The 24,398-nt window shown below is 45.2% G+C and overlaps 3 protein-coding genes across 16 annotated transcripts in view; 1 reads left to right on the top strand and 2 right to left on the bottom strand.

Annotated features, from left to right (window-relative positions):
- The window catches only part of clcn3 (chloride channel 3), a 28,155-nt gene extending 22,954 nt beyond the window's left edge, over positions 1 to 5,201 (top strand). For 6 of the 13 annotated variants that reach the window (XM_056442815.1, XM_056442814.1, XM_056442816.1 and 3 more), the window contains one exon: positions 3,157 to 5,201. In XM_056442815.1, coding sequence (XP_056298790.1) covers positions 3,157 to 3,339 — 183 coding nt within the window. In that variant the 3' untranslated portion in view covers positions 3,340 to 5,201. Of the gene's footprint in view, positions 1 to 1,617; positions 1,656 to 2,304 lie in introns of all 13 variants that reach the window. The other 7 variants (XM_056442821.1, XM_056442818.1, XM_056442826.1 and 4 more) reach the window with 4 other exon arrangements.
- Positions 5,202 to 7,135: 1,934 nt separating this feature from the next.
- mfap3l (microfibril associated protein 3 like) lies at positions 7,136 to 15,887 on the bottom strand. Of its 2 annotated transcripts, XM_056442827.1 has the most exons (4): positions 15,594 to 15,887; positions 14,828 to 14,986; positions 13,144 to 13,552; positions 7,136 to 10,038 (listed from the first exon to the last, which is right to left on the bottom strand). In XM_056442827.1, the coding sequence occupies exons 3-4, from the start codon at positions 13,463 to 13,465 to the stop codon at positions 8,885 to 8,887; spliced, it is 1,476 nt and encodes a 491-aa protein (XP_056298802.1). In that variant the 5' UTR covers positions 13,466 to 13,552; positions 14,828 to 14,986; positions 15,594 to 15,887; the 3' UTR covers positions 7,136 to 8,884. The 2 variants fall into 2 exon arrangements, with proteins under 2 accessions (XP_056298802.1, XP_056298804.1); XM_056442829.1 differs by lacking the exon at positions 15,594 to 15,887 and having other exon boundaries at positions 14,828 to 15,316.
- A 2,119-nt stretch (positions 15,888 to 18,006) lies between these two features.
- On the bottom strand, positions 18,007 to 24,333 carry aadat (aminoadipate aminotransferase). The gene is made up of 14 exons (XM_056442830.1): positions 24,110 to 24,333; positions 23,788 to 23,859; positions 22,828 to 22,996; positions 22,634 to 22,742; positions 22,428 to 22,502; positions 21,597 to 21,806; positions 21,446 to 21,511; positions 21,097 to 21,179; positions 20,702 to 20,798; positions 20,464 to 20,525; positions 20,310 to 20,374; positions 19,499 to 19,605; positions 18,382 to 18,483; positions 18,007 to 18,315 (listed from the first exon to the last, which is right to left on the bottom strand). The coding sequence occupies exons 1-14, from the start codon at positions 24,186 to 24,188 to the stop codon at positions 18,274 to 18,276; spliced, it is 1,338 nt and encodes a 445-aa protein (XP_056298805.1). The 5' UTR covers positions 24,189 to 24,333; the 3' UTR covers positions 18,007 to 18,273.
- Between the last annotated feature and the right edge of the window lie 65 nt (positions 24,334 to 24,398).

The raw sequence follows: 24,398 nt of genomic DNA, 5'->3' as shown, positions 1-24,398 counted from the left end.
CCTGCCCCCCCTCCTTCCCCCCAGAGCCCCTTTCAGACGTGTGCCTCATTACGGAAATACGACGTCAATTTAACCTTTTGACCTTAATGTTATTTTACTGTAAAAAGTAAACGCGGCAACACATCTTGACATTTAAGTTTAGTCTCATTCGCAAAACGATATAGGGGTACGTGAAGGCTCTCTAGGGGTACGTGAAGGCACTCTATGGGCACTAAAGGCCCTCTATGGGTACGTGAAGGCCCTCTAGGGGTACGTGAAGGCACTCTATGGGTACTAAAGGCCCTCTAGAGGTACGTGAAGGCCCTCTATGGGCACTAAAGGCCCTCTATGGGTACGTGAAGGCCCTCTAGAGGTACGTCTGGGTACTAAAGGCCCTCTAGGGGTACGTGAAGGCCCTCTAGAGGTACGTCTGGGTACTAAAGGCCCTCTAGGGGTACGTGAAGGCCCTCTATGGGCACTAAAGGCCCTCTATGGGTACGTGAAGGCCCTCTAGAGGTACATCTATGGGTACTAAAGGCCCTCTAGGGGTACGTGAAGGCCCTCTAGAGGTACGTGAAGGCCCTCTATGGGTACGTGAAGGCCCTCTAGGGGTACTAAAGGCCCTCTATGGGTACGTGAAGGCCCTCTAGAGGTACATCTATGGGTACTAAAGGCCCTCTAGTGGGTACTAAAGGCCCTCTAGGGGTACGTGAAGGCCCTCTAGAGGTACGTGAAGGCCCTCTATGGGTACGTGAAGGCCCTCTAGAGGTACGTGAAGGCCCTCTATGGGTACTAAAGGCCCTCTATGGGTACGTGAAGGCCCTCTATGGGTACGTGAAGGCCCTCTATGTGTACGTGAAGGTCCTCTAGAGGTACGTGAAGGCCCTCTATGGGTACTAAAGGCCCTCTATGGGTACGTGAAGGCCCTCTAGTGGGTACTAAAGGCCCTCTAGGGGTACGTGAAGGCCCTCTATGGGCACTAAAGGCCCTCTATGGGTACGTGAAGGCCCTCTAGTGGGTACTAAAGGCCCTCTAGGGGTACGTGAAGGCCCTCTAGAGGTACGTGAAGGCCCTCTATGGGTACGTGAAGGCCCTCTAGGGGTACGTGAAGGCCCTCTAGAGGTACGTGAAGGCCCTCTAGGGGTACGTGAAGGCCCTCTATGGGTACGTGAAGGCCCTCTAGGGGTACGTGAAGGCCCTCTAGAGGTACGTGAAGGCCCTCTACTGATACATTATTTTCTCGAGCTCTTTGATTTGGTCCCAAAGTGATTTTTTAATATTAGCTCCGCCTCCTCCTCGTCTGAACGGGGCTCTGCTCCACGCCGTGTGAGCTGCGTCCTTCACGCCACGTCCACCTCACTTTTTTTTCCGTCCTCCATTTCTTGATTCATATTCTGTGCGTCACTGAAGAGTCACTAGACTTCATTTGCACGTCCGCGGTCATGTGACCACGCCCCCCCCCCCCCTCACAACTCTAGTCCATCATCATCGTTTAGAATCCACCCGACACTCAATTTTCTACCTTTCATGAACAACTGTTTTTTCTTCTCGTTTTGTTTTTGTGTAACCCCTCTCCCTCTCCCCATGCCCCTCCCCCTCTCCCTTTGCCCCTCCCCCTTCGACCCTGGGTCTCCACAGATTGACGACATCTGACTCGTCGCCTTATCCTCCACTTGGCGAGTAGCTAGCCTCCTCGGGGGAAAGTCTCAAAGCCTTTAGAGTCGTGGTGACTTGGTGCTGCTAGTGAGCGTGTGGTGATGATGAGATTACCCATAATGCAGTAGTTCCTAATCCCGCCGATGTTTCCTCTTAGCCGGCCGCGTCCCCTTTTTTTTGAATTTGAGAACTCTAACGAAAATCATCCGTCCACATGAGATTAAAGAGAAGCGGGAGAGAGAGAATAATTTAAAGAATATTCAAAAAATATTCAGAAAAAAAAATTATTTGTGAAAAGGATTCAAAAACTTTATGAAATATGAATTTGCTGCAAAAACGACAAACCAAGACGTCGTTTTGAGTAGATTCATCTTCTTTGTTCTTAAAGAAAACAAACCGCTCTGGACGCCGTTGGCTAACGGGGAAACCTGCGCTGACCTCTGACCCCCCACCCCCCCTCACGCCTGTTGGTTTCAACCGGTTTTAAAAAGAGTGAGACCGCCGGGTTCTGATTCTCACTGGTGTTTTTGGTTTCTCCTGCCGCTCGGTGGCTGTAGCTCCTCCTCCTTCCCCCTCACAGGCTCCTCCTCCTCTCACTCAGATCAAATGTTTCTCTTCACTCACTTTGTTTATTCACTTTTATTTACTTGTTGTTGTTTTTTTTTTTAGGGTTCAAATGAAGCCGAACGTCCAATGAGCAGCACGTGACCCGCCTCCACGCGACGGGATTAAAAAACGAGTTTCCCGGGCCGCTCGACCTTTACTCGACCTTTACTCGACCTTTACTCGACCTCTGGCTGCGTTCAATAGCGCTCGTGTTTTAGCAGCTGGTTGAACTGCTCTTGAATCAGCTGGATAATATTCACGTGAATATTTAGACACGTGTAACTTAGTTGGTGGGGTCTGATCAGCTAATTGTGCTTCATAGGAGGAGAGGAGGAGGAGGAGAGGAGGAGGAGTCACATGGGTCAGACATGGCTCGCATCACCATGGAGACGTTGATTGAATGTTAAAAATAGTAATTTTTAAAGACACATTTACAGAAAACATCTTGAATATCCATCCTCTCAAAAGACGTCCGACTCCTCGTCTCCTTCTCGGAGGTTTCTCCTCGTTCCCTTCCCTACTTCCTGTCTCCTCGTCGGGTCCGGGTTCTCCTTCCTCTCCGGATAACATGAACCGGTTGCGGCGGCGTCTGAAACGGCGCCCGGGCCTTCTGGCGGTCGGGGCGCCGTTTCACACGCCTCCTTCACTCCTCCTCTCCTCCGGTTACTCCCTCCCTCGTCTCCTCCTGCTCACTTCTTGCTTCCTCAGGGACTCTCGTGTTTTTGTTGGCGCTCCAATCAATCAGCGTCCAATAAATCAATTTGTTTTAATAAATCTCGCTGATTTTGAAATCTCTCCAACAAAAGCAGGACGTTTTCTCTCCTCTCACTCCGAAAACCGACGGCGCCTCCTCTCGCTCCGCTAACCCTCCTCCTTTTCTCTCTCCTCCTCCTCCTCCTCTGTCTCCCCCTGCAGGCGGCTTCTTGGCATTATCACAAAAAAAGATATCCTCCGTCACATGGCTCAAATGGCAAACCTCGACCCCGAGTCCATCATGTTCAACTGATCCGCTCCTTCCAGGACGGCCGGGGGGGAGGGGGAGGCGGCAGCGAGGAGGAGGAGGAGGAGGTGCACCTCCTGGACGGCTCCAATCTCTGACACTCGGGAGACCCCGTTTTCTCCTTCTTTTAAAAAAAAGCTTCCAGCTTTGTTGACCGGCCGCGGCCCCAGAGACGACGGACGTGACGCCAGACTTATTGTTGTTCTGCTTCTGGCTGCGGAGGTCACACAGAGGTCACACAGAGGTCACACGGAGGTCACAGCAAACACATGAGGAATGCACTTTTCACACACACACACACACCATTGCATCTGCATACACGTCCGACACGCATGCTCGCTCTTCAAATACACATAACCTGTAAAGGGACACACGCACATTTGCACTCTTGGTGTGCCTCGCCCCTTTTCGTCGCCGCTGGACGTGGCGGTCGACGTCGCCTGGCAGGGGGGGGGGGGTCAAAGGTCAGAATGAACCGCCGATGAAGGGACGCGATGAGGGACCTCGAGACCCCGCAGGCTTCTGTTCAAATAAACGCACCTCCTCACGACCTGTCCGTCCTCCAGAGAAATACATTGTTTACCTGTGTTTTAAGTGTGTGTGTGTGTGTCACCGAGCGCCACTACATTCCAGCCAGGCTACCATGGGAACTGAGAGGACGTGCACATGCTCCTCACCTCCTTGGTCTGAATGGGCTTTAAAAAAGTGTGTGTGTGTGTGTGTCATTCCCGTTGAAGGCAGATCAAGCGTGTACGTAAAGGAAATGTGAAAAAAACCGTAGAGTTCTTCTCTCTCTTACGTCAAACTAAATATATCAGATTTCGTTTTTTCTTCTCATCTCTGACGCTTTTGGTTCTGCGGTAATAAAAATATTGTTTCTGTTTTTATGGCATGAAGCGGGAAAAAACTGGAAATCTGCACTGATTAAAGTCGGCTATGGTGACGCCTTTCTGCCCACGTCTTCGGGGTAATAGTGTGTGTGTTTTTTATTTTACTTTGAGAAGAAAAGAACTGTGAAAATATCAAAAATCTGATTTTCCACTCACTGAAAAAACGAACTTGCTTTATCGATCACACTTTGATTAAACGGCATTTCCCAACGGCTGATAGTGTTTTGATTTGAGCCAGAAGAGTGGAAGTTAACAGTTTTTAAATCGAATAACAAAATTTCTAAATACAGGAAATGAAAAAGTCACAAAAAGATTTAAAACTAACAATAGATTAATTTTGGTGAATTCCTCAACGCCCTAAATGTTGTTCCGGTCCATCAGGATGACATCAGACACACTGAAGATATAAACCCTCCCATTTTAGAAGCTGTGAACTTTTAATAAACGTATAAATAATGAAGCGGTTTGAGCGCCGGCGAGTCGAAGAGACTTCATACTTGACGAACGTTTAATTTTAATAAATAGTTTTTGTCAAGCTGCCGTTCCCCGAGTCACGAATGATTTTTTGGGGCGTTTTATTTTCCTTTTTGACTCTTCGATGTCATCCTATCGATCGTCTCACGGCTTCATCGGCACCTTTTTTAGTTTCGGCTTAGTTTCATTTTTTTCTGGCTTTTATCCCCCCAAAAAATAACAGCTGCTGCTCCCACCTGTTTCCACTTTGATCCCGTTTCAGTGCAGACGACGAAGGGAAAGGAAGCGATGGAGAGATGAAGCGGGGCAGCACTTCACCTCCTAAGGTGGACTCTCTCACTCTGAGGGAGGTCGGGTTCATCCTGTGTACTTATTAACCCGTTGTTTTTACCTAACATTGTATTTCATACCGATCTGGGTGTTTTCTCCTGTTTTATTTAATTTTCTTTATTTATGGGTCGTGTCGATTTTCGAGTTGTGCGTTTATTACGAATAATTTGATGTGTGATTACATTTCATTGTTTGATTGTACATTTAAAACTAAATGTGTAAAGATGACATTTTGGTTTAAATTAAAAAGGAACATAAAAAACGTCGCGCAGGCTTTGTGGTCTCGGTGCTTCACGGTGCAGTGCGGGGGGGGAGGAGAGTTTGGCGCCATCTAGCGGCGAGCTTTCAGATTGCACGGCTTCTTTCCGGATTCTTCACCTTTACACATTTTTATCATTTCAAGGCAACTTTTTTTCTTGTTTATTACACTTTTACAATTCTGGTGGCAACAAGAGATCAACATCTCCATAACGTAAGGAAAATAATCTGTTAATACTTATTTTTGGGGTCTTTTTTCCCCACGAGGTCCACTTGCATGCTTGTTCTGGAGCTTTTGGCCGTATCTTGTGGTCTTCATCAGGTCCAGAATTAAACGAGAAGTCATGAAAAGTCCAACTATTTTTTTAAAGACAAAATATGGATTTTTTAAAGGTTTAAAAAAAAACATGAAATAGACACTTCCTAAAAAAAAGGTAATATTTAAAGGAACAGTCCACCAATATTATTAATTAACATGACCATTTTCCTTCCCTGTGATTAAAAAGTGTGAACATGTTTGTCTAAAGTAAATCTTCTAAGATTACTTTTTTTTAAACAAGTATACTGAAACTGATTCTTCTGATTTGTGAAGATTCATTTCCTAATCTGCCTTTTGCAAGTCACACAACTTTATGTAAATTCATTGTTCACCACTGAAGTGCATCTTTAACGCTGACGTCATCCTACTCTTTAAAATAAATAAAAGCCTATCCCTTCAAAACTCGTTTATAATCCTGTTGTTAAATATAATTACTTTACACGTTTAGGAAGAATATTTTTACTGAAGGCGTTTCCTCCTGTGCTCATAAACATGGCCGCTGAACTAAAAGCCCCACGGTGCCCGTTTGCGTCATCCTTGGTGTTAACAGTGGCTTTACTGTTGGCACCCAGGGGTGGGAGTGAATTAGGAGCGGTTGAGTCTGGGGGAGGTGACGTTTTTACAGACTAGTCTTTGTTTAAAAAAATAAAATAAAAATTTCAGTTTGGATTTAGCTCAGAGTGGGACGTCTTCTCCTCGAGTCCCGTTCCAGAACATCTATCCTTCACGGAGGCTTGGTGGCTCTCTTGGTCCCCCGCGTCAGCTTTAGAGCTCAAAACAACACACACCAGATCAAATGGAGCCTTTAAATCAATGTTTTGGAGGAATATTTGTTAATCTAACATTATTTCTTTCGACAACAAGCTGTTTGTGACGTTTTACATCTTTAAGACTCTTTTCAGAGACATTTCATGAACTCTTTTCTCCTTTTAAAAGCTTCAACAAACACCATTAACTTCACTCTTTTGAGCCTATATATAAGATGTACACCAGTGGTCGCCAACCCGTCGATCGCGATCGACCGGTCGATCTCGAATACGTTCCCTGTCGATCTCCAAAATAAAATGAAAATAAATTCAGAAACACATTGTTCCTTGTTTTCGAACATTTTCTGAAGTGTCTTCTGAAATGTTTTCTTTCTGACTGGAAGATTGACGTCAGAAAAGATCTCCGCCTGATTCATGAACGCCTGAAAACGGGTTCGCTTACACAGCCGTGTTGTCAGCTGTGCTCCTGAAAGAGGGGAACGTACCACTGCAGGTGAGGCGCAGGGGGAAATGCAGAAAGACCTTGATTGATAACTTCACATATTACACAAGCTCAAAGTACACCGACATAAAACTAAGTCACCAATAAATAAATGTTGAAATGCCTGCACCTTCGTGTACATGTTTACGTTAAGGCATTAACAGGTTACGCCTGCGCATGCGCGACAGCCGAGATTCTTGGCGACTTGCCAGGTCTTACCTCCGTGAGTTGGGCTTTTCTGCTGTTGTCCTTCAAAACAAAAGCTCAACATTGAGCTTTTTTTTCTTGTCTGATAGAGCAATCTGGTTTACTTGAAAGTGATTGCAATTGCATTTATTCTATTATTTGAAAAGGGACAGATGCAGGAGTCACAAATGGTGATTCTCATATTTATTATTATGATAATTATTTAAATCTGAGGATGTCTGTTGAGTTGATGTGAATGTAATCACCAACGGTCTGAGTTCAGAACCAATCCCAGATGAGAAAACTGCCATGAATACCAAATTTGCCCCGAAAAACTCGTCAGTGAAGTTGAGAAAATCACCAAATCAAAGACCAGGAGCTGGATTACTGACACAGCTGACAGACGGCCTCAGACTGGCTGTCTGTGATTATGAACTAACTACAAGCTCACAGACAGAGTTCAGTCACAGCATCACACTGACTGGAGTCACATGACTTGATGGCATTGTGATGAGAGCTGAACTTACATGAGTTGCACTGACTGATCATGTTGTCAGTGTCGTGCTGTAACTGGATTGGATTACATTTATTGTCATTGCTAGAGTACAGGTACAGAGGCAACAACATGTAAATAAATACAACATTTATATTGGTAGTTCATCCAGCTGCTCATTGCAAATGTGTTTTTTCTTGTTCATATTGTGTGCGGTTAACAAATATCTTACTTGTTATATTACACTTAAATTCTGTGTTCCTGGTCCCATCAATTTGAACGCTGGACCCAAATGACAATTAGGCCAAATAAAAAGTCGTAAGTCCAGTCTGGACAGTCGTTTTCTCTCAACGCCTCAATAGGTAGATCTTGCCGGTCATGAAGGCGGAGGTCAGGGATCTTGGGCTCAAAAAGGTTGGTGACCACTGATGTACACAATGAACTTCTGGAATCATGATTTACTCAAATCTGTTAATATGTCAGTAATTAGCCTTTTTTTAAAGGGGTTTTCCTTTCAGCTCCCGCCATATCTTTGTCTCATTGAAATCTCTTCTCTATAAATGTAGTTATTTAGTTACTCGACCGTTTAAATGTTAACCACATATCAGAGGACACGTTTTAACGAGGGTGACTGTAGGAAAAAATAATTACACTTTTACAAAAGGATGAGACATGAAGTAATATCTGGACTAGAGGTCTGAGTGATACTATCTTTACATTTCAATTAATTGAGGTATAGCAGGTTTAAAAAAGTGATGTGTGTGCGTGAGACTGATGGAGGAAACACAACTGACCAAACGGTGGAAAAAGTTTTTTTTTTTTTACACTGCACTTTCATTTTATTCCACGACAAAAAGGAAAAAAAGAACAAAAATCACCACACAATGGGGTAGTAATAATAATAATAATACTCTTAAAATATTTCAAAGGAAGCGGACAAATATTCTACTCGGGTGTGTTTGACCAGGAAATACACTGTACACACACACACACACTTATCTGGCTCACTTGTTTCCTTTATAGAAACACAGTCGCCCTACAGTCATGAAATGGTGACTCGACTATCTCGTGTTTCCAGTCCCAGCATGCATCTCTCTGAGCGGGATGACGTCACGGATTGAGGCAGATTTCTGGTGTCCCCCACACACACACACACACACACACACACACCCACAATGAGTGAACTACCCCTCGTCTGCTTTATGGAAACTCTCGACACAGTAAATGTGCTGCTTATCACATGAATCACGTTACTGATCTCTCGCGTACATTCAGCTCTAAAAACAACGTGATTTATTTATTTATCGGATGAACAGGAATGCGATCGCTCCCAAACGAGAAATCAAAAAATGTTTCGTTGACCTTTTCTTTTTTTTCTTCTTCTGTGTCTTCCGAGTGGAGATGCATAGCAGGAGGACGCCGCGGCTCCTCCCGGGTTCGGCCCGTCACACGTGGCTCTCGTAGAACACCTGGCAGGGCGGAGGGGGAGGGGGAGGAGGAGGAGGAGGAGGATCGCTCGCTTCCGTCGGGGGCTCGAGCGGCGTCGGCTCGGGCGGCGTCGGCTCGAGCGGCGTCGGCTCGGGCGGCGTCGGCTCGGGCGGCGTCGGCTCGAGCGGCGTCGGCTCGGGCCGCGTCGGCTCAAGCGGCGTCGGCTCGGGCGGCGTCGGCTCAAGCGGCGTCGGCTCGGGCGGCGTCGGCTCCGCCTCCGCCTCGCGGTCGAGAGAGGCGACGGGCGGCGGGGAGGAGGAAGGGGGAGGCGTGGACGGCGGGGAGGGAGGAGGCGAGGAGGACGGCGGCGGCGGCGAGGAGGGCGTGGCCTCCTGCTGAGCCGGGCCCTCGATGCTGCAGTAGTCGGTGATGGCGAGCTGCGGGTGGACCGACACCCGGATGGCGATGTGCTGCGGCTGCTCCTGCGCCGACGAGTTGTCCGAGTCGGCGGCGGACGGCGACCCGCCGCGCCCGCGCCCGCGCCCCCGCCTCCGCTCCAGCTCGCGCTCCTGCAGGAGGGCGAAGACGTCGCGCCCGCCGCCGCCGCCGCAGATGGCGCGGCTCACCGTGTCGCGGAAGCCCTCCGGCGCCTGGCGGATGAAGGTGTGCCGCACGTCCTCCACGCCCACCTCCAGGATCTCGTCCACGAAGGTGCGGCAGTTCATGATGAGCGGCGGCAGCGGGATGCTGCGCGCCAGCTCCTCGATGTAGCGGGCGAACTCCATGGTCTTGAACTGCGTGACCTTGGCGAGCTCCAGCGTCTTCGCCGACGTGATGATGGGGATGCGCTTGGCGATCTCGAACGCCTTCTGCAGCTTCTCGGCGCCCTCGGTGCGGAAGAAGTCGTTGATGGCCTTCTCCGTCTTCTTCAGGTGGCTGCTCATCATGCAGAGGCGCGTGACGTTCAGCGCCATGATGATGGTGAAGGTCGCCAGGCACACCACCACGTAGTACACGCCCATGTCGCCCGTGGTGATGACCACGCGCAGCGTCACCGTGCCGTTGGCGCTGCCCAGCGCGTTGGACGCCATGCAGGTGTACTTGCCGCGGTCGGCGAACTCGATGTCCGTGATGTTCAGGAGGCCGGTGTCCAGCACCTCCCACTTCTCACCTACGGGGGGGTGGGGGGGGGGAGATAGAGAAAGAGAGAGAGAGGGAAAGAGGCCATTAGAGCGACCAATGGGTTTCCACGACTTTAAAAAACAAATTTCCATTTTGTGAAATCTCGAGCTAAAACAAGCTGCTCTTCTTCTTCTTCATCCCTCCTTTCTTCTTCTTCCTCCTCCTCATTCTTCCTCCCTCCTTCTTCCTCCTCCTCCTTCTTCCTCCCTCCTTTCTTCTTCTTCCTCCTCCTCATTCTTCCTCCCTCCTTTCTTCTTCTTCCCTCCTTCTTCTTCTTCCCTCCTTTTTCTTCCTCATTCTTCCTCCTTCCTTTCTTCTTCTTCTTCTTCTTCCAACCACATTCTTTCATTCTTTTAATGCGATGTGTTCATATTTTACACGACGTTCCTCTGGAATCATGATGGACTCAATAAATCTGTATTTATTTAACTGATTTTAAAGCGACAGTTTTCACCTTTGCCTCCAGATTCAGAGATTTATCTTCTATATAAATGAAGTTATTTAGTTAATCGACCGTTTAAATGTCGTTACGCTTTTTCTTGAACTACAGCCGCCAAACAGATATCTACAAACCTAAAAACAATCCGTTACTTGGACTCTCTGAGCTGCTTTTAAACCCATTTTCTTTCACAGATGCGACAGAACACAATAATAAATATGCATTAACTCAAAGTTTAAACCCTAAAGACCCTCTGAATGGTCGGTTCCTCTGGGGAGCAGCACGCCCCTCACTGTGTTGATGTTATGTTTTGGTTCAACAAGAGGAAGTTGCTGACTCAGATGTTGTTGAGACAATATTTTGGCGCACAGGTTTATGAATCGACGAAAGAAAAACAAATGCCTTCAAAGCGTTGTGTGATGTTTTAGGCAGTAGTCTACAGAGAAGAAGAAGACTCGAAGAAGAAGAGTTTTCTTAGATATATTTGAACAAAAAACAAACAGAAAACATAAATCAGACGATTATATTCAAATATATTCTTATTTCTTTGTGGTTATTTATGATTCAAATTTTGTTTTCAACAATTATAACTTATTTCTTAGTTTTTTTAATAATTCTAAATTATATTTATTGACTTTTTTGTGTACCTATAATACAGATAAGACAAAAAAAATATTTAATTCAATTATCTAAATTATGGGGCATTTTTTGCCCTCCTGGTGACATCAGGGCCAAAACTATACTTCTTAGGGGCAGATTTGACCTTTGCCCTCGTGTATTTCCGTCGCCGGGTGAAACATCCGTCCATCAACGGCCCAAAGTTAACCAAAAGTAAGACGGACGCTACAACATCTCAGTGATGTCATCGGCAACGGCAGCCGGCCAACGCCGGCGACCCGTGAGCTCACGTCTGCCTCCGCCGGATTCTGTAGTGTGTGTGTGTGTGTGTGTGTGTGTGTGTGTGTGTGTGTACAGTTTATATGGCTGGCGGCGGCGGCATGTTTGCTTTGGCTATCAGCGCTTATCAAAGCGATGAGGTCGTCGTTTCCACTGATAAACAGATCGATCTCTCGGGCGGAGCGACGGCGTGCAGCTAAACGAATAGTCCGACATCTTCCGGGGGGGGGGCTTTATTAGCTTTATTAGCTTTCTGGTTGGGGAGTCGGTGAGATAAGGAGATGGAGGCCGTCCTCACATCTGGCTGCGACATATAGAGCGACAAAACGGGGGAAAGGGAATAAAGAAAGGATAAATAAATGCTGGTTTCCCACGCTGGGCTCCAGTGGAGACGAGTGGCGGCGGTCAGGAAGCGTCATGAGAGGGTTTCTAATTTTACCTCCACCGCCGGGTCATGTGATGCGATTGATGTGCTGCCCAATACTACGAGCTACTGTTTTAAGGGGGATGGAAGAAGAAGAAGAAGAAAGATGAGGAGGAGGAGGAGAAGAAGAAGATGCAGAGGGAGGAGGAGGAAGAAGAAGAAGATGGCGAGGGAGAAGTAGAAGGAGAATGAGGAAGAAGAAGAAGACTCGAAAAAGATTCGAGGTAGACTCGAAGAAGAAGAAGAAGAAGAAGACAGCTGGTGAATCTTCTGTTCATGGCCGCCTGGTGAAAGTCTCCTCTTGACTCCTCCTCCTGCTCGTGGCCCCGGGGCCTCGTGGCTCTGAGGGCCGGTTCCAACAGGCCCGGCATTACAATCTTCAAAAACACAAAGACTACCGACTACAGAGTCGAGGGAAGGGGGGGGGGCGGGGCGTGAATCAAATCAACGTCTTCACTTCCTGTCCACTTCCTGTCTTCCCGGTTTCTTTCTGACGCCCTCAGACACACGACAGCATTTCTCTTTCCACTGAAGCAGAAGATGATGTCATCTCCACGTGAGCTCGCCGAGCCGGTCTGTTCTCCGGCGTCGAGCCTCGTAAACAACTCCAGAGGAAGCGGCCATCTTTTCCACATGAACGATTCATAACAACATCTGGAGGTTTCCTTGTGTCTTTATTTCTGATGCAGTTCTGCAGATTAATAACTTCAACTATATTAGATTTTAATGATTTTTGCAATAATTTATGACGGGGTTTTTTTTTGTCAGTGATTTAAATTAGCTGGATTAGTCAAAAACATTCGGTTATGTTATAATAATAATAATTCCTATAATTCAAGACTTTTAAGGTTAAACACAAACTATGGACACATGGAAATGTAATTGAGCAAGGCAGCATGGGGGGCAATACGAGCTTGAGGAGGACATAAGATGGCTGTGTGGCTGTTTTTTAATATAGCGTACCTGTGTCGTAAACTTTCCCCTCGGCTAAATATTACAGTTTTTAAACGCAGGATGAAGAACATGTTGACCCAAACTGAGCTGGCTGAGGGGAACTTGTAAACAACAACATTTGAAGGTGTTTTTTTCACAGTAATTCGCTCAAATGCAGTCATTTAAATAAATAAATAAACCATTTCCCCCCCTTTATCCCCTCTGTGAAAGTCATCGTGTACCGACTACTAACTAACTCGCTCCAAATGCACCTCGATGTCGACTCGACTCTCAGAAGCCTTCTTCATCGTGACTCATAAACCTGAAACTCGTCTTCATCTGCGAACGAAACCCTGAAGCGCCGCCGACAGAGAGAACCGCGAAGTCTCGGGAAGTCTCACCGTTGTTCTCCGTGTCCAGACGCTCGCCGTGGGAGTTGAACCACCGGACGGTGGGGAACGGCTCTCCGGTGATGTTGCAATCGATCACCGCGCAGGTTCCCTCGCGGGCAATTATCTGGTTCACTTTAGTGAACACGACCGGGACGAATCCGCCGTACGTGACGTTGGCGTTTCCCGTTTGGTTTCCGTCGGCGTCCCCCGACGAGGCCCCCGCGGTGCGAGAGGCGGCGAGGGACGCCAGGACCAGAAGGACGTATCCGCCGGTCCAGCGCATGTTCTCAAACTGCCGGTGTGTCGTCCGAGGGGAAGGAGAGGGAGTCATTCCTCCTGGGGCTCCATCCGGCTGACGGGCTATCTGTCGACGGGCGAAGGAGACTTGGCGTTCGTCTCGGTGGCTTTGAACATCTCACTAGAAAACAAGAACGGGATACGCATGAATTAATCAGGAGATGGTACCGGGTCACTTCATAAATACAGGATTGTACCGAATCATCATCATAAAAAATAAAAAATAAAGTAGTCTTTAAGTGAAGAAACTCCCAACACAAGTCTTTAACCAAAAGTCCTAAATCTAAAGATATACAATTTGCATTGATATAAAAACAGAGAGAAGCAATACGCCTTCACATGTTGTCCGTCTAGTTATTCTAGTGTTATTGATTTTATTCATGATCAAGCGAAAATAACCTGAAAGCTGTTCTTTTGCACACGTATCACAATAATTGATCCCTCAACCTTTATACCTCCAGTTATTAAACTAGTTAAAAACAGATTACATTTCAAGCACAACCACCCACGTCTTAGTCATCAAAAATAAATTAAAATAAGATGGCCCTTTTTTTTTACTAACATTATATCACGTTAATTCATAGCTGGCTAACATTAATAATATATATATACATATATATACATATATATATATATATATATATTTCATATATATATAGCTAATAGGGCTACGTGTTTGTAGCTACAAAGCTGGTTACATAAGGACATATCAGCACATATTTGGACTCAGTAACACTGCATTAGATCATGTGTGACGTTATTTGGAGACGTAGTTTGCTCTTGCGTTATAAAAACTATTATCTTTATTAACGTGAAAACAAAGACACCGTCGGGGTAACATAACGGAGCTGTGCGAGGGCTCCGTCTACTCCCCAGTTCGTCTCGTTGCACACACGAAGATAGCATCGTTACTCATTTAATGCGAGTCAACTATTAAATTATTTTTGAGTTAATAGCTTATAGTATATATTAGGCGAATGTGATATTGCTTTCGAGATTTCGTCGCGTCGAGCGGCGCCGTGTAGTCGCTAGACATCTCAACAACAAGGGCGTGGGACACGACTACGTGCTGGAAGGCGGCTTTTATATCACGGGACCCTTTTTACCGCAGGAACGGAAGTGGCTTATTTAACTAAAGATAATGTAACGTTTGGCTTATGGTAAATATAAATATCACCACATATCTAAATCATCGGTGGAGACCGTGAAGAAGACGGAAAAAAAACACCGCGGAATGTATCCCGAGAAATGCGGTAACGTCGTTAGCCCCCCCCCCCCCACGGAGCGCGAGACCAACGGCCCAACGGTCGACGTCCAGCGGCTCAACCGTCGACTAAAAACCCCGGTGACATGTCAAAAAACGTCCCGGTGGGTTAATGGCGGGGTTCATACTCACGTCATGCTCTGTCGCTGGTCACGTTTAGTGGGGAACGCCGAGTGTCGTTCGGCTGTTCCTCCGCATCTCCATCCTCCCCCACCCCCGCTGCTCGTCCGCTGCGGAGCCGGCGACGCTGCTTCAGAGAACACTGGGTGGCAACCGTTGCTCGACTCTACACTATTACGACAATTAATTAGAATATTTAAAAGATATGGTAAAATAGTATGTATTTGTGTGTACTCCACTGGGGACCCTGGGGGCTTTTTGAGTACATTTCAAGAGGAAATACTTGTAGTTTGTCCTCTGACATAGTTAAATAACCTCTTGGCTGGTGACATGTTGAGAGCCGTATAGAGGCAATCAAAATTATCCCAATTACATAAACGTGACTACTAAAGTTATTTCCTTAAACATGTTTAAAGCTGCATTATTGTTACATGTTTGCCACTCAGAAACATAACATTACATGTCATTTAGCAGACGCTTTTATCCAGAGTGACCTACAGTAGGCTTAGTGAACTCAACCACGAGTACAAACTCAGAACAACAAGAATCATAACATTTCTTAAAGAAAGCCAAACTACACAAATACAATGACTAATACCAAAAGTAAGTGCCACTGAAGTGCTAATCAGTTTTATTCACATTAAAACATTAGTTTAGAGTCATCATTGTTCCTGGCCCCCTCACCACCGTAGCCTATGTCTATTAATAACTTTATGTGTTGTTGTGTTGTTTCGATCTGAACCAAGTGGTCCTGAAGGTATCGTCCTGTCTTGTTTACCTGCATGAATGCCCCATAAAGCTGAGAAAAACTGGAGAGTTGAGTGATAGATACCACAGGTACGTGCAGCTTTAAAGTTGCCAAATCTCAACCCCAAACATTGTGTTGTTTTGTCATTTAATTTGTCACCCATCTGTGTTCCTGCAGCGCGTGGACGCCGCAGCAGGATCTGGGTCGCTTCCCAGAAGTCCGTCGACCGCGATAGAGACAGCTGGACTTGAAACTCTGCTCACACAGAAGGTGAAGCGCAAATACATTTCATTTTGCGTTGCAGGTCGTAGACCTTTCCGAGCACATTTGCTTTTTCGACATGGCAAATAATGGCAGGTGAATGGAGTGCGCTGAAAGCCCCATTCCCCTCTGCATTTGTAGATCAATTACAGTTAAAAGGTTGGACTACAACAACAACTAAAAGGCGCTCTAGGTTGATCTGCCGTGATGTGGCTAGAAGATAACGCAAGAATAGGATCAAGGGCATAAAAAGCAGCAGGAAACGACACACACAACCACTCCTGGAAGAAATGAAGACAGAACAAAAGCACCTCTAAACAAAGAGTCATCCGGGCTGTTTTGTTTGTAAGTTAGTAGTAGTAGTAGTAGTAGCTTTATTGTCAATTTCTTCACATGTTAAGACATACAAAGGAATCGATAGGACGTTTCCCACTCTCCCACGGTGAAACATATAAAAGTGCACAGGCACAACAGATAAGACAAGACATTTCCTAAGACTAAGTAAACATAAAGCTAAAGATTCACGTACAGTTGTTATAAATACTATATATATATAAATACTATAAATCCGTAATACAATTTTAAACAAGTGAATACAAGTGATTAAAGTGCAGAGTTTTGAGTGATTTTTTAGGGGGCGGGGGGATTTTCAGCTTCCTGTCAGACTGGAGGATATGGCTGGGAGGAGTGAGGGGAGAGAATTTAGCTTCCTGACAGCTTGGTGTATGAAGCCATTACTGAGTCTGGTGGTGCGGCCACGGAGGCTCCTATACCTTCTCCCAGAGGGTAGGAGGCGGAACAGACTGTGTGCAGGGCGGCTGGTGTCATTCACAATCGAGGTAGCTCTCCAGGTGAGGCGGGTGGTGTAAATGTCTTGCAAGGAAGGGAGTGGGGCACCAATGATCTTACCAGCTGTGGTCACTATGCGTTGCAGTGCTTTCTTGCTGTTTTCAGTGCAGCTACTGCCCCACACAGTGATGCAGCTGGACAGGATGCTTACAATGGTGCTGATAGGATGGAGTTGATAGCTCGCTGACCTCCAAGCCACAGTTAAAAGCTGAAATCGACACTCTGCACCAGCGAGCACACAATAGACGAGTCAATAATGCTCCGTCTATGTATAGAAACACACAGGGAGGTTTGTGTGCTGATGTTTACTCAAACATTCGATAATTCACTTTCACTGTTTTCTCCATTTTGTGAGATGTTTGTTTTCCACACTAATTTAAATGGGGCATTTGATATCTTTAGTCCAGTTCTTGTTGCGTCATTCTTTCATGCAAACACGATAAGCTCATAAAAGTAAGTCAAGCTGCCCCGAGTACTTACTGCAGACTAAACACACACACACACACACACACACACACACAGTATGTGACTCCATAACTAGACACTCTGAAGGAGGTCACTCTTTAACGTAGGTAAACTTGTAACCGTCTCAGTTTTCAACAGAGGGTTTTAAAAACTCTCTTCACGGTAAATAAGTGTTGAAGATACCAGATTTTTAAGCCGTGCCTCTGACCCCGTTGTCCCTTCACGGATGAACGCTCCGGCTTTACACAAACACTTCCGAGAGCTCGGGTCACACGGTGCCACATAAGAGTCCCTAAAGGAGAGAACAGTTTCCACCAAAACACACACACACACACACACACACATGGACCCGAGTGTCGTCGGCAGGTACAGCTCCAGTGTGTGTGTGTGTGTGTGTGTGTGTGTGTGATCGTTAGGCCTGCAGGTTCTCTTTCCTTTCAGGTCACCGTGAAACAAAGAGGGTCAAGCACCAGGACTCAAGAAACAACACAAATTATTTGTGTAGCTAATTATCAGTCGCCTAAATCTTTATTTATAAATACAACAATTCAAATGTATTTTTTTTTTTTTTTTGAGACTTGATTTCTAGGCCAAAACAGAAGTGGAGTCAGAGTTGCTGGCACACTTCAAAGAAAAGAGGAAATGGCTTTTTGAACTTTATTGTGAAAAAACGTGCAGCTTTTTAACTGAGTTAGGAATAAGCATTAAGTATTGTTAGAGTAGTTATTTCCAGATTAAAATAAAGCAACATTATAATTGTGTGTAAATGCGATAATAGGAGAAAAAGAAAAAAAATCAATATCATTAAATTAAATTAAAGTCACTGTATGAATTAACTTTTCTCCCAAAAAAGACTCAAAAGACAATGTGATTAAAAAAAAGTTGTTTACTTTTTTTGTATATGGTGAACATGAAGACATCCTCACTGTAGTGCAACTGTATTGTTCTTCTTTTAACACTAATAAACAGCAACAAGTACAGTACATCCATTCTGAGTCTCTCTTGACTATGTAGACATAATCAGAGGTTACACAATATCAAAATATATGAACACTTTATTAATATATTTGCTATATATATATATTCAACAATCAGTGAAACAAAAATACAGCATCTTTTAGGGGGAAATCTTTGATCACAAAGCCTCTTTGATGAGAGAAGAGAGTCTTCTGAAAGCCTGAAGAAATCATTGAGAGAGATTAGAGTCATTATAGTGTGTGTGTGTGTGTGTGTGTGTGTGTACCTCATCAATCTGCTCTGGTGTGGAGAGAGAGAAGGCCGCTCTGAAGTAGGGACAGGGGTCGCTACTGTTGATCATGAAGACGCCTCCAGGAACCAGCAGTACCTGTCCACACACACACACACACACACACACACACACACACACACACACACACACACACACACACACACACACACACACACACACACACACGATACTTTATATGTTCTGTACTTGTATTTTTACTCAGCTGATCTTTTCAGGCACACAAGGTCAGACTGAAAGTCAGAATTTAGTTTCAGAACTAAAACATAATAAATAGGTGGCTAAAAATGTGCCCGCACATAAACTACAAATTGGATTTTATTTGCTCCAGATTAATCGAATGAGATATAATCTATTATTTAGTAATGTTTGGACGTGTTGCTCGGTGTCTTTTGCTCTCCTTTGTACCGAGCGAGGCGAGGCTAGCTGTTTCCCTCCGCTTCCAGTCTTTGTGCTAAGCTAAGCTAACCCTCTGCTTCATCCGAGAGCGGCGTGAACCTTCCCCTTTAACTCTCAGCGATGACGAACTATTCCTTTAAAATATTTCGGAAATATTGCACTTTAAAGAAATCTCCTGTAACAACCCACTGAGAGGCCCAAGGGCAATTATTACAGCTCTGAATCATGGGAAAGATTAAACACAGATAAAGACTCTCTACAAATCTTTCTCTCCTCCTTAACGCAGAAGGTTTTTTTACTATCTGCTGTGCAGAAACTCAGAAAAACCTGATTGTACCCACTCTTGTTTATACTTGTCTACTCAGCTCTCTCTGTGTGTGTGTGTGTGTGTGTGTGTGTGGAGGGGAAGGAACACACTCAGCTGCTAAACCCACTCACAGTGTGCACAATGGCCACTTCAAATACAGCATCCCACACGCTATTCAGCCACTAAACCCGCCTGGTGCAAAAACATTTGCTCACAAACACAGCAATGCATTCTGGGTACCTGCTACTTGCATGTTCAGAGTACAGTCAGGTATGTGTGCTAACCTCCAAGTTAATTGGGTTTTGTTCCACATTAAGTCACCAGAAGGGATTAATTAACATGTGAGGGGTTTAACTGAAATACCAGAGGAACTAAATGTGTGCCGACCTCTTTCTCCAAGGCTTTCTGCATAATGAGCTGTTGGGTATCGGCTATGCCCTTTAGTTTGATCCACAGGAACATGCCTGCCGACGGGGTGTGCCACTCTGCTACATCTGTGAACACACACACACACACACACACACACACACACGATTGAAATCAAAAAGAAAAGCCTGGGTGGGTGTTTGCTTTCTGACTCATATCAGGATTTCCCGTCTGTGTTTTTTTTGGTCAGTTCCTCTCTTAAGATTATTAGATCTTTTACTGCATCTACATTATGAAAGTATTTTACTTTTTCCCCCCCTCACAAACGTGGTGGTCGTTATTACAGAAATAGACGTCTCAATGTGGAAATGCCTTAACGTGTAGTTCCTCAAATGGCCACTAGTTGGTGGCTCCAAGAAAACTGCTCTGATGTGACTTTAACTTTTCACTAGTTGTCAATGTTAAAAAAAAAAGTGATCAAATATTGTAGTTTTCTCTCTCGCATCCTAATAATTCAGAAAGTCTGTATTAAATATAAATTACTTTATGTTGCCATTTATAGAAAATCTACTTTTTTAGGACCAGTAAAGACTTCGATAGCTGATTGGAGTCTAGAGAGGACCCCTATCTGACATGATGTCACGATATGTCTGCCTTGATGCAGAATTTAAATCAGTAAAATACTTTTAAAAGCTCCCCTGTTGAGTTGACTTGTAAACAAACAAATTTCCAAATTGCGAATTTACAGTGTATTAAAAATCAAGAAAGCTACAGATGACCAACCACAAACGATGAGGCAATGCGTCTCATTTTTAAACGTTTCTTCCCAAACCTTTGAGCCACCTGTCTGCAGAGCTGATCATGGCGTCGCGTTGTTTCCTGTAAAACTCGATCACCCTGCGAGAGGAAATAGAAAACGATGTCGTGCTTTTTTTAGGCGCCAAGAAATGGACCCGATTGCTCGTGTTGACCAGGGAGCGACGAACCCGTCTATGTGCTGGAGGAAACCCTCTCGGCCCCAGCTGTGCAACAACTGAGACACCATGAGCTGAAAGGAGGCAACACACGCGTTAAACACTGCAACCAATGAAGAAAGAGGCTGTGTGGAGCCATCATGTCACTGTAAAATGACCCTGATAATGCAAATATGTAGGAGTCGACTCAAAGGACCGACTGCGGAGGATTTACACGCAGAAAGCATCAAATGTGTGGTGTTTCATTCACCTGCGTGAAGGTGCTCGTGTGCATCGTGGAGGCCTGGATGTGCAGCACCACCCGGTCCACCAGCGGTTTGGGACCGGTCAGGAACCCGATCCTCAGCCTGGAAAAAACAGAAACATGCGGAGGCATCTCTGCATAATGTTGCTGGGAAAATTGGGATTTACCTCAACTGGAGCTAAAACATAAAAGAAAGTTCCCGAACCACAAGAACACCAACGGCAGTGGACAGGGGTGTCATAGACTGGGAATAACACACACACACACACACACACACACACACACACACACACACACACACACACACACACACACACACACACACACACACACACACACACACACACACACACACACACACACACACACACACACACACACACACACACACACACACACACCCTGACGACAGGATCTTAGAGAAGGAGTCTGTCCTGAGGATCCTCCCGTCAACATCCATGGAGAGGAACGTGGGAGCCCACGGCTGCCAAATAAAAAAACACCATTAAACCATAACAATCAGATGGTTGTGGGTTCAATCCCCGCCCTAGTCGACGCGTCCTTGAGCAAGACACTTAACCCTGAATGTCTCCCTGTAGCTGCGTCCACGGCGTATGAATGTAACATGATTGTAAGTCGCTTTGGATGAATGAAATATCAGACTCTGAAGAAATGAGACGAATCGGAACTGTTTCACCTTTTTTTTTTTTTTTATGACAGAAAAGACGAGGGGGGGGGGGCTTTTGGTACCTTGTCAAACTGCAGGAAGTAGTAGGGGTCGTCCTCGATGATGAGCATGTCGTACTGCCGGGCCAGCTGTGGAACAGGTGGGAGGAAACTAAAATCAGCCTCGCAACAAGCTGCATGAAATTAAAGGTGTGCACGCGGTCACATGTCGGACCTCGTACACCTCCCGCTTCCTCTGAGTGCTCATGGAGGCGCCGGTGGGGTTTCCTCCGTTGGGGATGGTGTAGAGGATCTTGGGGCCGGTGCTGCCGGGCTTTTGGACCTCGGAGGGGTCCCACCGAGACAAAACCTCCTTCAGGCCGGCAGGTATCATGCCGTGCTGATCGCTGGGGACGTTGATCAAGTTGCAACCGAGCGGCTGGAGCTGCAGGACGGAGAGGGTCACAGACGCCCGAGTTACTGTACGTGTGTGTGTGTGTGTATGTGTGTGTTTGTGTGTCAGCGTTGTAAATACACAAGGGCAAAACTGCCCCGAAGAAATATATCTTTGCCCCTCATATCACCAGGAGAGGGGCAACAAATGCCCCATAATTTAGATAATTTAATCGCGTTTTATCTTTGTCGTGTGTCCTGTATTCTCTGTACTAGGTAGGTACACAAAGAAAATAAATAAATATAATTTTTAATTATAAAAAAAAAAAGAATTAATGTATAATTGTTGATAGTAGTTTAAAAAATGTAATAACAATAAATAACCACAAAGAAATAAGAATACAATTGAAAACACTTTGAATCTGTAGCCTGCTGCCTAAAAGTCTTATTATTGCCATTTTTATGACAATTGCGCAGATACTGTAAGCCTAAATAAGTATATTTAGGTTAAATGTTTTCTCACAAGTTTCAAAAAGTGCCCCAAATTTCTTTTTAAATGCTCCTGGATTTCAGTCAGTGGGGGAAAAATTGCCCCCCAAAAAATATCTAAATTTCCTACACTGGTGTGTGTGTACGTGCACGCGTGTGTTTTTAATAAAGGAAGTGCTCTCACCGCTGCCAGTGTGCCTGAATACGTCGGGGCGTCCAGCAGAACGTTGTCTCCGGGGTTGACCAGCATCTCAAACACCTGAAATCAACAAAAAAAGTCACATTTAGAAGCAAATCTCATGACATGAGTGGTCGTCATTTGTCTAGCTGTATAAAAGACGATGTTTTAATCCCATATAACGCCTTTATTCCATGATGTGGAGGCGGTACCTTGCAGAGGCCTTCCTGGCTCCCCGTGGTCACACACATGTCCGTCGGGCTCGGCGGTTTGTGGAGGTCCTCCTGCAGGCTCTTCATCCACGCCAGCAGCTCGGGTATTCTACGTTTGATAAAAGTGTCTCTGTTTGAATTGAAGGGATTTTTAAAGACCCAAACCGTCATGGATTCCCGGTTCCACGACTCACCCGTTGGAGGCAGAGTACTGCAGCGCCCTCTTCATCGTCGTCTCGTCGAAGGTGAGCGTCGGCCCGTTCTTCAGCTTGATGGATGCGGACTGGAAGGGGAAGGTGTTGGGGTTGGGCGCTCCGCTGGCCAAAGAGATCAGGGACGGAGGAGACCGCAACTGCAGCTCGGCTAGGCGAAAATAGGGCACAACATTTTTTTCAATATTTAATAATTGTGTTTTGAGCACTAAAAAAAACCCTCTTTAACGAGGTCTTATTTTTTTAAGGATCAGCTTTAAATAAAGTTACAATATTTGGGAGTTATGAATATCATTATTTATTGTTACCTCACTTTGTTGTTAGTTTAATCAAAGTACAGTAATATATCATGAACGTAGACATGGATTCATCATATTTTCTTTTAAGATGATTTTGTCTATAATCTTCAAAATAAATACAATAAAATCTCATGAAAATAACCATGGACAACAATCCAGTGGGAATATAATATAACCATTAATTAAGGATCTGCTATAATAAGTTATATTATTGTGCAATTATGAATATCATTTTGAATTTGAGCTGAATTTCAATTAATTGAGAAACAGTACAGTAATATAACTTCATATGTTATCCAAAATAATGTCGTTTTTGACTTGGTATATCAAATTTGAGCATTATTGCTGATACATGGTTCTCTCCTCGTGCTTTTTGGGCCGCACGAGCCCCCGTACCGTAATACCAGGAATACAGGTGCATTACACTTCAAGCGGTGGCTCACATGACCGCATACCATTTTAGCCTCCAAGAGTGCTAAATAAACTGACATCTGTGAGACATTATGCATCACTAAAGCCTAATATTAACTGAGATATTAATGGCCTTGTGTGACTTTGAGGAGGGTCGATTATGTATTATATATTCCTGCTCATAATGTGCAGAGGTTGCACCAGTTGCTTGCATGAGAATAAATTAACTTACTCAGCATCCGGAGAGCGGAGGGCTTTCTCGCTGCGCTCACAGCGGTGAGAAACCGAGCGTAATTCATGAGTCCTGCGAAATTATTAGATAGTTTACCCTCACATTAATACACTGGGGTTGTGTTTTAATTCAGGAAATATAGGTGACAACTTGACATAGAATAGTTCCCACGTTAAACACTACTTTTAAAGAAGACGTCAGATACATGGAGAATGAACTTTGTTATCGTGACACGAGCGGGGAAACTACAACGAGCAGGTTAACGTTAGTAAACCGGATAAATGACGAGTTTAACGCCACCACGTTAAGGCGTGTAACTGACCTTGCGTGTCTCGGCTGAAACGCCCCGGTGGCTGCTGGGTAACGTAGTTAATGGAACGCCAAATATCCAGTGTATTCATACGCGGCGTTCGAAACGTGAACTACATTACCCATGATGCCAAACGGAGAAAAAACACATTTAGAACTCGCGATTAAACAACTTCGCTCCCATGTTTTGATATTTTGATTGTTGAATACGATGTCACATAATTAGTGTAATTCGTTAAAGAAAGATAACTGCTTAAAACTCTTGTGACTCCTGTATCAGTCGCCGGTTATGTCGTTGTTTT

The sequence above is a fragment of the Pseudoliparis swirei genome, chromosome 21 (assembly GCF_029220125.1).
Source record: "Pseudoliparis swirei isolate HS2019 ecotype Mariana Trench chromosome 21, NWPU_hadal_v1, whole genome shotgun sequence".
Classification (NCBI taxonomy): Eukaryota; Metazoa; Chordata; class Actinopteri; order Perciformes; family Liparidae; genus Pseudoliparis; species Pseudoliparis swirei.
The sequence above is the reverse complement of the archived record's forward strand: the minus strand, read 5'-3'. Positions and strand labels throughout refer to the sequence as shown.

Bases quoted from the DNA above. Each gene is read 5' to 3' on its own strand.
- mfap3l (XM_056442827.1), bottom strand. From the start codon at position 13,465: ATGACTCCCTCTCCTTCCCCTCGGACGACACACCGGCAGTTTGAGAAC. The intron at 10,039-13,143 runs GTGAGACTTCCC...ACCCCCCCGTAG, and splicing joins TCTGGACACGGAGAACAACG to GTGAGAAGTGGGAGGTGCTG.
- aadat (XM_056442830.1), bottom strand. From the start codon at position 24,188: ATGAATACACTGGATATTTGGCGTTCCATTAACTACGTTACCCAGCAG. The intron at 23,860-24,109 runs GTCAGTTACACG...ATAATTTCGCAG, and splicing joins TTTCAGCCGAGACACGCAAG to GACTCATGAATTACGCTCGG. The intron at 21,180-21,445 runs GTACCAAAAGCC...TTTATTTGGCAG, and splicing joins ACTTCCTGCAGTTTGACAAG to CCGTGGGCTCCCACGTTCCT.